Genomic DNA, 10,578 nt, shown 5'->3' with positions numbered 1-10,578 from the left:
GTGAAGTGATGTTACTAGATTGTGCTCATTTTATTCTGTAGGGCGACTAGCTTGTGCGTAGAGAGCAAGAGAATACGGAAATCTCACACGTGGGTTATGAAGGGCTTGTATAACATTGTGGGTTGCATAAAACAACAGTGGTATGGGGAGCTGAATCACCCTGTATATGGAACAAGATTGGACCCAAAATTGAAGCTTGTGGAACGTTTGTGATTTCTTCCCGGTCCTTTGAATTATCCAGAACATATTTCTTGCTTTCTTTTCGTTCAGTATGATTCAAATTAGTTGTGCATAAAGCCATCAATTCAATAAAATTTAAGATTTTTTTTTAAAGAAAAGAGTGCCGGTGGTGATTCGTTGACCACTGGCGCGTTTTCACCTTGCATCTAGCCTACGAACCAGTGTCCCCGCCCCCTCCCCCCCCCCCCCGCCCTTGCTGCCGCCTTTGTTCAGTATACCGCTTTGTCCTAGGTGTACGACGCCTTCTCGGAGACACTGTACAAACTGATAATGATGATGTATGCTAATGGAAGTGGCGAAATAATGTTGGCTGCTACTGGCTGGCCCACCAGGCGAAGCGAAAGGCAGCTGTCGATTTGCACACAGGGCAGCCAGTAGACGCGGGCAGCTGGGCGGAAGGCAGGGGCGCCACCCTGGCGGCGGCGGGCGGCGCCACCGGCTAGCAGGGAGGGGAGTGCGCCCTCGACGCAGGCCGCCGATTGGCTAGGGGGCGTGGCCCGAGGTCGCGGGGATGTCCCCGCGCGCGCCGGCAGCGCGCAGTAGCGAGCGACGCGCAGAGCGGCGCAGTTGACACGGCGGCGACACGGCGGCGGCACTGCGTGCGTGCGTGCGTGCGTGCAAGACAGAGTGCGTGAGCTGCGAGCGGCAGAGCGCGTGCTGCGTGCGTGAGGAGGAGGAGCAGCAGCAGCAGGGGGAGCCGCGAGCGACGCCGACGCGCCGCGCCGCCGGGACCGACGCGTACACACAGCGGGTTCCACCTCAGCTAAGATGGTCATCCTGTGAGTACCGACCGGAGCGCTTTCACTTTCCACTTAACCTGCCCGCCAGTGCCGACGTAAACACTCCGCCCCGATCGGTAGCATTCCTCGCGCCGCGGTTGCCTCAAACCATTACGGTGACTGATGCTTATCAAAAGACGACACCAGTCGAGGGATGTGACGTCATTGGGTGGCGTGTACTGTGCCGTAAACAGAACCCGAACGAGTTCAGAGGTGCAGCGATTATGCCGTCAAAGCCGGGAGTGGACGGGGGCGATAATTGCCTTATCGGTGTTCGAGGAACATGACGCCATCGAAACTAAGCGCTCTCTTCAACTCCTGCAAGGGTAGCGCGTCTATAAAAACATACAGAATGTATCTTAAAGATCAGTTCATTCCAAGTGCGTTCGTAAATTATGCCACTTGTTGCCCTGTCCTGATAACAACACTACAGTGGAAGAAATTATTTCGGAGAAAAGTCACATTTCGTACCATCTTGATGGTGCGCCGGCCATAAGTGCAACAGTATTGCGCAGTTGGAGAAACAGAGAAGAAACTTTGGCCAACTGTCATGTACCATCACAGCTGTATATTTGTTGTGAAATGTTAGTGCAGACTTATACAGTAGAGTTTCGTCTTACAGCACATACACGTTGCCAAGTTTTCGTAGCTGTTTACGGACTTTCCCGTTCAGGACGAGCAAGCGAGCGTTGAAATAGGATCGACTATAGAATATAGATTGTAGACTAACCCGCTTTAAGAAAGTGTAGTTACTTTTACTACGTACTTAACCGTGACTTACCCAACACATCTGCCCCCTACACATTTAGATGTTTCATACTCTTCCTGCGCTACTTGTCAATTTTTGGTCTGATATTTACGTGATCTATACCACTGTGGCGTTCTGTAATTTGTCTGAGGTGCTATTTTCTGTCTATAATGTTGTCTCGACGGGCAAATTCGTCTTCTTTCAAGAAGCATTGTAAGAATTAATACTGCCACCGATAGTGTCGTGCGTTAATCTTTGCCTGCCAGCGAATAGCTTACATTTCAGAGTAAGTCGACGAAATTGGTGCTTTACAAGTTTCTGAGCTAGCAACGGATTTAGTGTTGTCATTTTCCTCCCAAGTGTGATTCCCCCCCAATTTTATTTAATCACATCGGAAAAGATACCAATGTTGCCTCTCTGTATACTCGTAGGTAAGTGGCTGTTAATACTGATAAGGTTTTTTTTTACGATTGCGTCAATTTTTGATTGGTCTTAAATTTTTTGTGAGACTATTTTTTTTATTCTTTGACGGCGTGTGGCGTGTTCCGTTGACGGTTTTGGTTGGAGTCTCGCCACCGATAAAGGCAACTGGGGTAATTGTCCAGATATTGTGCAAGGAAATGACAACACTAGCTCGTGTGTAAACAGTTGGAAATTGTGGTAAAACGTATCAGATTCATATGTCATAACAATGCCCAGTGACCGTGTGTTTCGTAGTTACAGTACTTATGTAAAAATGTTGCAATAGTGAGTGCCCAGCTGCAACATCAAGATGAAGAAACTGAAGACAACGTAATGAAAACGTATGGAAATATTGCATGAAATGTCTTCTTGTGAATCTCTTGTGCATCTTCTTGTGAATCTCACCCACCGTTCGCAACAGGGACCAGCAAAAGGGGAAGTGACAGGTGGTTCACAAAATATCGTCTTGCTGACTGCAGATGCACATGTATTCACTTAATGCGTGGTCGCGACAGACTGCCTACAGGCAGTGAGGTTTTAAGACTTGGTGTTCGTGGCGAACGCTGCACATTGTCGAGCCGCTGGGTTTGGGGGTCGGGCGCAGCGGGTGCAGTGCCTCTGGCGGTCCGTGGCAGTGAAGGGGCGTTGCTGGCTCGCGTTTAAAAGCCCGCAGCCGGCCTCGAGGCGGGCAGACCGGAGTGCCTTGAAGGCGGGCCACGCGGGACTGGGTCGGTCTTCTCCTCTCCTCTCGTCCTATGTGGCGAGCACGGCCTGGTTGGTCCCCCCACAAATATCGCCGTGTGTTTACATCCCGCGTCTCTGGAGAACGCGACTGTCGCAGCAGCTCGGACACGTGCCTTAGCTAGTTACCGGCCGTGCTCCTACCTGACAGTGGTTTTTGGGAGGCTCTTGTAGAAGGTCGTGCATAACAGACCGGTAACATATATTAGCACGCGCAGTTCATTGACAGTGGCGTAAACTTGCCGGTGGCGAGCTATTCACACAGCCGCGACTCCAGCGCAAAAATCCCTGTATTCGATATATATTTTTACTCCAAAATTCTTTGGCAGATCTAAAAACACAAATAGACAAAAAATGTAGCTGAGTCCTCTATCTCCTTCATTAAGGGGATACGGAATCGGATTTTGGGTTAAAAAATCGAATTTTTTTTATTGGCGTATTATATTCTGCCATGTTTCCTCTTTAAAATGACGTATCATACATAGCTCTACTACAATTATAACTATTTTATTTTTATATATTTGTGAGATCGGGTATTGCGCTTTAGTTATACACGTCTCTCGTGGCTGACCATGAACTTTTTGGCAGTACCTTTAAAGTGACATGAATTCAAATATCCCGGTTTCCAGCGACTATTTATACACTAGTTGCCCGAAAATGTTTCTCTCTGGTTTCCTCAAGTTACTCTTTGACTTTGTGGCGGGACTGTTTTGTAAACAGTGTGATATAAGAAAGTAGTTGTTGTTGAGTTATTTCGTATTTAGTGCTTCATTTTTCGCAGTGAAAATGCCTACAGCTAAAGCAAAAGTATTTAAAAAGCGTGTGAACTGGCAAAAGAAAAGAAATAATGATTCATTAGCAAAGCAAAGCAGTTCATCATCATCACAGTTGGAAAATGTGAATCCACTTATTACTGATTTGCCGAACGAACTTACACCAAATGAAAACAGTGCTTCTCATAAAAAACTAAGAGATTTGGAAGAGAAATATAATTTACTTGATAGAGGGAATGAAGTTTTTGAACTCATTGATACGAATATATTGTGTGAAGCTCCTGAAAACAGTTTGTGCTGCAAAAAATGTCATGGAAACGTTTCTCTGAAAGTAGAATCCCATGTTGGCCTGGCTGCCCAGTTTAATTTAATATGCAGTGTTTGTAAATACAGCTGTAAGTTTCCAAGTTCGGTTTCAGTAACTGTAAATAATGGATACAAGAAAACTGAACTTTATAGTGTAAATATTAGGTTAGTTTATGGATTGCGAGCAATTGGTAAGGGCAAAGCAGCTGGTGATATGCTATGTGGTGTTCTAAATCTTCCAAGTGCACCTTCAAAGTTTGAAGCTTACAATTATGTACTAGGATCTGCAGTTGAAGATGTAGCACAGAAGTCAATGCAGGTTGCTGTGGAAGAAGCAGTGGAAGAAAATGACGGCAGTCGTGACCTCACAGTGGCGTTTGATGGCACGTGGCAGAAAAGGGGCCACACCTCCAACAATGGTGTTGTAACAGCAACTAGTGTTGATACTGGCAAGGTTATTGATGTTGCAATAATGTCTAAATACTGTAGGTGCACAGGCAGGCTGAAAAATGAACACAGTGATGACTGTATTGCTAATTATTATGGTAGTAGTGGTGGCATGGAGGTTGCTGGGGTGAAGAAAATTTTTCATCGCTCTTCACAGTGGTATAATGTTCGCTATGTCAAATATCTGGGAGATGGTGACTCTAAAGCATTCAAAGAAGTTTTGGAAAGCAAACCATATGGGAACAGTGTAAATATAAGCAAACTTGAATGTATAGGACATGTGCAGAAGAGAATGGGTGCCAGGCTGAGAAGGTTAAAATCAGTTATGAAAGGGAAAAAACTAGATGATGGGAAAACCTTGGATGGCAGAGGAAGATTGACTGATTCCATAATAGACCACATTCAGAACTGCTATGGCCTTGCAATCAGGCAAAATACAGGCAATCTTGAAGAAATGAGGAGAGCTATATGGGCTTTATATCTCCACACCGCATCCACGGATGAGCATCCACAACATGGTTTGTGCCCGAAAGGTGAAAACAGCTGGTGTAAATACAATAGGGGACTAACAACAGGAGAGAAATACATTCACCACCACAGTCTACCATCAGCCATCATGGCAGAAATAAAGCCCATTTACAGAGATCTGGCTGACAGAAGTCTTCTGATGAAATGTCTTCACGGAAAAACGCAGAACCCCAACGAGTGCTTGAATAGTGTGATATGGCATCGTCTCCCAAAAACAGTGTTTGTCGGAATTAATACACTACATTTTGGTGTGTATGATGCTGTGGCAACCTTCAATCTTGGAAATATAACTAAATGCCAGGTCCTTCAAAAGTTGGGTATGTGTGTTGGTTCCCGTACGGTACGTGCTATGTTCTTTTTAGATCAGCACAGACTAAGGCATGCTGATAATATAATCAAGACATTAGTGAAAAAAGCAAGACAGGTGCAGAGGGGTGCCAAAAGAAGACTTGAAGATGATTATGAAGACTGTGAAGGGGGTATTAGCTACGGACCAGGAATGTTTTAATCTTCTTTCTCCGTTTCCCGTAAGTTTACTTTTTACTTCATCTAGGAACATTATCTCAGGTACTGGTCAACCTAGAAGTCTGAAATTTTTATGACGTAGTGACATAGGTCCCTATTACATACTGAAACAACGATTTTTTAATTACTTGATTTACAAAAGACTTAGGGGTGATAGTCTAGTAAAAAGCGATGGAAAAAATTTTCTTAAAAATAAATGTACAATATCTCTGTAAGAAAATACTTTGACAATAAACTGTTGTTTCAGTATTGTTGTAACATATGAATGCACATACAGTAAAATTTTTACCTCTCTGTCTCCAGTAGTTTGTGAGAAAATGTTCCCTATAGTAGGCATATATTAACATTGCGGGGATAGGTGATTCCGTATCCCCTTAATAAAGTTCTGAAAAGCTGTGGTTACTACAAACGAGTCCAAAGTTATCTGAACAGAAGTCGTCCTTTAACACTTCAAGTGCCGCCCAGGATCAACGAAAAATGTCGATTTGCTTCCCGTTACAAGAAAAACAGTTTTTCATACGGAATTTTACGTGGCTGTTCAAGAGAACGGTCCCACATTAATCTAGCGCGATATCCGGTTTAGATACCTGCTAATCTTTGTTAGACACGTCTTCGTTGCCCTGCCTTGCGTGTGACGCTGGCCGGTGCTGTCTTCTACCGCAATGGAGCAGCACTGCTCTGTCTCTGCTGGAGACCTTGCCTTTTACTATCTTGTTAACAACATATCTCCAAACCGAATATGGCATTAGACTAATCTGGCGTTACTGTATCGGATGCGCACGTAAAATTCCTCTTAAAAATTAGTTTTCTTTGTAAATGGAAATAAACAGACGCTTTTAGTTGACACTGGACGACACATGGAACATGCAATAGGTAGTATTTGTTTGGGCTGACTCCAGCTACACGTTGCAAAAACGAAGCTGCTAATATCTGCCGAAACAACTGAGAAAATACGCATGGCGACTCTCAGGTGGGGGACCCAGAATGTGTGGTGGCCATACACAGATGGGTGTTATGTGACACAGATTTCTAAACCGCACTGTATTTATGAACGAAGTGAGTTCAGCGTTTATAGACACCATCTTGACAGTAAAATGAACATTATTCTGCAGAAAATCCTGAAACTAAATCACTTGTGCCCCTTGTATTTACAATATTTGCATTCTTGTGAAGCAAAGAACCATGGTTTCCTAGCAAATTTGTTTACGCCAGTTGTGCCTGTCACAATATATCTTGAGAGGAATTGCACAAATGTATTTTTCTTATTTTTTTCCTACCAATTTGTTGCATATACATGTAAATCACGCTAAGCGGGGAGCCCAGTTACAAATTATTAACAGTTCTGTATCTGACAGAGACACGCCCCCCCCCCTAAAAAAAACCACATAAATTCTGCGACCGAGTCATAGCGCTATTGAAATGATAACAAACATGAACAGGTAATTCCTTACGCTATCGGAATGAATTACACCATGTTCCATTTTCATTGTTATCTTAAATCGCTTTATCGACTATTGAGATATTATTTTCGACTAGGACATTTCTCAATTCTTTCTCGTCATACTGTCTCAATAGTAACATAGATATCCATACACTAACATAAAACTATTCCATGTGGGCATTTGTAATCCATGCTGAATGACATTTTTAGAGAAAAATCGAACAGTTGATTATGTGGGACCGGCTCGGCATCCTCCTCCGTCATTAAAAATAGTGTAAATGTGTATTCTTATAGTATAGACGCCAGTTCAAATAGCTCTGAGCACTATGGGACTTAACATCTCAGGTCATCAGTCCCCTAGAACTTAGAACTACTTAAACCTAACTAACCTAAGGACATCACACACACCCATGCCCGATAATGGATTCGAACCTGCGACCGTAGCAGCAGCACGTTTCCGGACTGAAGCGCCTAGAACCGCACGGCCACAGTGGCCGGCTATAGACGGCAGTAACCTCGAACTTTTAGCCGATAACACCATCATTTACCACACTGAGCCCTGTCCTATAAACTGTAGTAATATCAGTCAGATCTCGACAAAATACTGAACTGGCCCCAATACTGGCAAATACTTAAAAAAAAAAAAAAGAACGAGCAGCTGTGCGCATCACGAGAAGTAAAAATGTGCTATCCGAACGTACTAGAGGATTTATTAGTTTTCGAATCAGTCATGTCCCAAAAATGTCTGACGAAAACAATATGTGATGGTGTTGAGGGAAATGGTCAAGTCTGTGAGCAAGTATTGGTAGAATGACGGGAAACTTCTGTTTGGTTTCCAACATATGTGCGATCGCTTACAAAATACTTGCGCAATCCTTACTGCAGTATTTCTCAACTGTGTGATTTTCATATCCCTTTGGAGATATTAATGAAACCATATCAAAATCCATGTAGTAGTTCCTTAGAGCGATTTGCCGGCCGGTGTGGCCGAGCGGTTCTAGGCACTACAGTCTGGAACCGCGCGACCGCTACGGTCGCAGGTTCGAATCCTGCCTCGGGCATGGATGTGTGTGATGTCCTTAGGTTAGTTAGGTTTAAGTAGTTCTAAGTTCTAGGGGACTGATGACCTGAGATGGTAAGTCCCATAGTACTCAGAGCCATTTGAACCAAGTTCCTTAGATTTGCCAACAACGTACATACAGAAAAACAGGACAGCGACTTTATTTTATGTGTATATACGTTGTACGCTGAAACGACTTGTGCGTCACCTATTAGAAACATTCAAGGGCGTGGGCACAACAGCTCAGCAAACATCCGTCGTTGTTGGTTGCAAGCTACAGGAGGACATACAAGACAAACAAAGAAACATTCATACAAATATACAGGGTGTTACAATAAGGTAGGGCCAAACTTTTAGGAAACATTCCTCACACACAAAGGAAGAAAGTATGTTATGTGGACACGTGTTCCGAAACGCTTACTTTCCATGTTAGAGTTGATTTTATTACTTCTCTTCAAATCACATTAATCATGGAATGGAAACACACAGCAACAGAACGTACCAGCGTGACTTCAAACACTTTGTTACAGGAAATGTTAAAAATGTCCTCCGTTAGCGAGGACACATGCATCCACCCTCCGTCGCATGGAATCCCTGATGCGCTGATGCAGCCCTGGAGAATGGCGTATTGTATCACAGCCGTCCACAATACGAGCACGAAGAGTCTCTACATTTGGTACCGGGGTTGCGTAGACAAGAGCTTTCAAATGCCCCCATAAATGAAATCAAGAGGGTTGAGGTCAGGAGAACGTGGAGGCCATGGAATTGGTCCGCCTCTACCAATCCATCGGTCACCGAATCTGTTGTTGAGAAGCGTACGAACACTTCGACTGCAATGCGCAGGAGCTCCATCGTGCATGAACCACATGTTGTGTCGTACTTGTAAAGGCACATGTTCTAGCAGCACAGGTAGAGTATCCCGTATGAAATCATGATAACGTGCTCCATTGAGCGTAGGTGGAAGAACATACTGACGAAACTAAAATGAGCTCTAACATGGAAATTAAGCGTTTCCGGACACGTCCACATAACATATTTTCTTTATTTGTGTGTGAGGAATGTTTCCTGAAAGTTTAGCCGTGCGTTTTTGTAACACCCTGTATACAGGGTGTTACAGGTAAAGTGAAGATATTTTTATTGGTGATTGAGGACAGTGTACTGGAAAACATTACATCAGTATTTACTTCATTTTCAGATTAATAATTATAGCTATTAGTAGTAGTACGTTTTCAGGTTGGTTAGTACCTCCAAGTACATGCGGAAAGAGCAGGTCAGGTGTTGAAGTATGGACGCAAAACGGTTAGTCTATACAGACAGGCGTAGTCTACTTCGCGGTGCAGCTACGACCTTGGAAAAAAACATCAGATAGTGAATGATGTGATGTTTTTGCGGGAAGATTGTTAGACACAGAGAAGAAACAATTAACGCACTGCAGGGGGTCCGATGATCACAACGCAGTGTAAGGTCTATATATTAATAAACTTGTACAACTGAAAAAGCACTACGCCAAACATTTAAGTACGAGTTGCAGAGCAATCACGCAGATGTCAGCTAACAGGGGACAGGGAGAGTTTAGAGACAGGGCGAAGCAAAAGGCCGCAGATTTGTATGACTGGCGAAGGAATGTAATGGAAGACCTTGTAGAAACCTGCTTACTAGATACCAAACACCGGGTTTGGGGATGGTGTCTGCGAATATATCTCATCTCCCTACATATCATTTCCATAGAGATAGTGAAGATGTAAAATGGTTCAAATGGCTCTGAGCACTATGGGACTTAACATCTGAGGTCATCAGTCCCCTAGAACTAACTAACCTAAGGACGACACACACACCCATGCCCCAGGCAGGAGTCGAACCTGCGACCGTAGCTGTCGCGCGGTTCCAGACTGAGCGCCTAGAACCGCTCGGCCACTCCGGACTGCCAGTGAAGATGTAGCTAGACTAATAACAGCATACGCGGACCCAATACCACACACTTTGTAGCAAGTACAGACGTAGATACGGAGCTTAGGGCGTTGGGGATTGGTCGCAGCGCTAGTAGCATGGCGACAAGTGTGCGCCCCGCTAGGCTACACACGAGAGCCCCGGGAGTCGCGTGCCGGCCGGGACTGGTTATCCTTGCTGTGAGTCACCGCGTGGACTGCCTGGCGCTACAGACGGACTCGTCCACCCGCCGAGCTTTACGGCGCTGGCGCTTCACCGTCACTGCCGCCGCTCCACTGCTCTGCGGGCAACTGGCCCAGCAGCGCGGGGCTGCTACAAGAGCCTGGCCGTCCACTGGGTAGCTCCCATGTCACAAGGTGTGGGCACCAGCAGCGCCATCCCCCAGGGCTCAGTGCTTGGCCCAGCATTCTCGACAACATATATAAACCATGCAAATATCTGGAAGCTGGTTCAGCATAGTGAGAATTCTCCAAGAGGCAGAACACCATGTCGCAAGGGAAGGGAATAAGCTGTCATGTCCCTTAGAGCACAATGCTTGGCGCATTCTCCGAACCTTCAGCCCCACAAACCAACCAACCAGC

The 10,578-nt window shown here is 44.9% G+C and overlaps 1 protein-coding gene across 1 annotated transcript in view; it reads left to right on the top strand.

The window, feature by feature from the left end:
* The first annotated feature begins 795 nt into the window (after positions 1-795).
* LOC126262423 (uncharacterized) overlaps positions 796-10,578 on the top strand; it is a 97,197-nt gene continuing 87,414 nt past the window's right edge. The window contains exon 1 of the mRNA XM_049959058.1: positions 796-1,019. Coding sequence (XP_049815015.1) covers positions 1,009-1,019 — 11 coding nt within the window. The 5' untranslated portion in view covers positions 796-1,008. The remainder of the gene's footprint in view (positions 1,020-10,578) is intronic.

This window comes from Schistocerca nitens, chromosome 6 (genome assembly GCF_023898315.1).
Source record: "Schistocerca nitens isolate TAMUIC-IGC-003100 chromosome 6, iqSchNite1.1, whole genome shotgun sequence".
In the NCBI taxonomy this organism is placed as follows: Eukaryota; Metazoa; Arthropoda; class Insecta; order Orthoptera; family Acrididae; genus Schistocerca; species Schistocerca nitens.
This window is presented reverse-complemented; position numbering and strand designations above follow the sequence as displayed.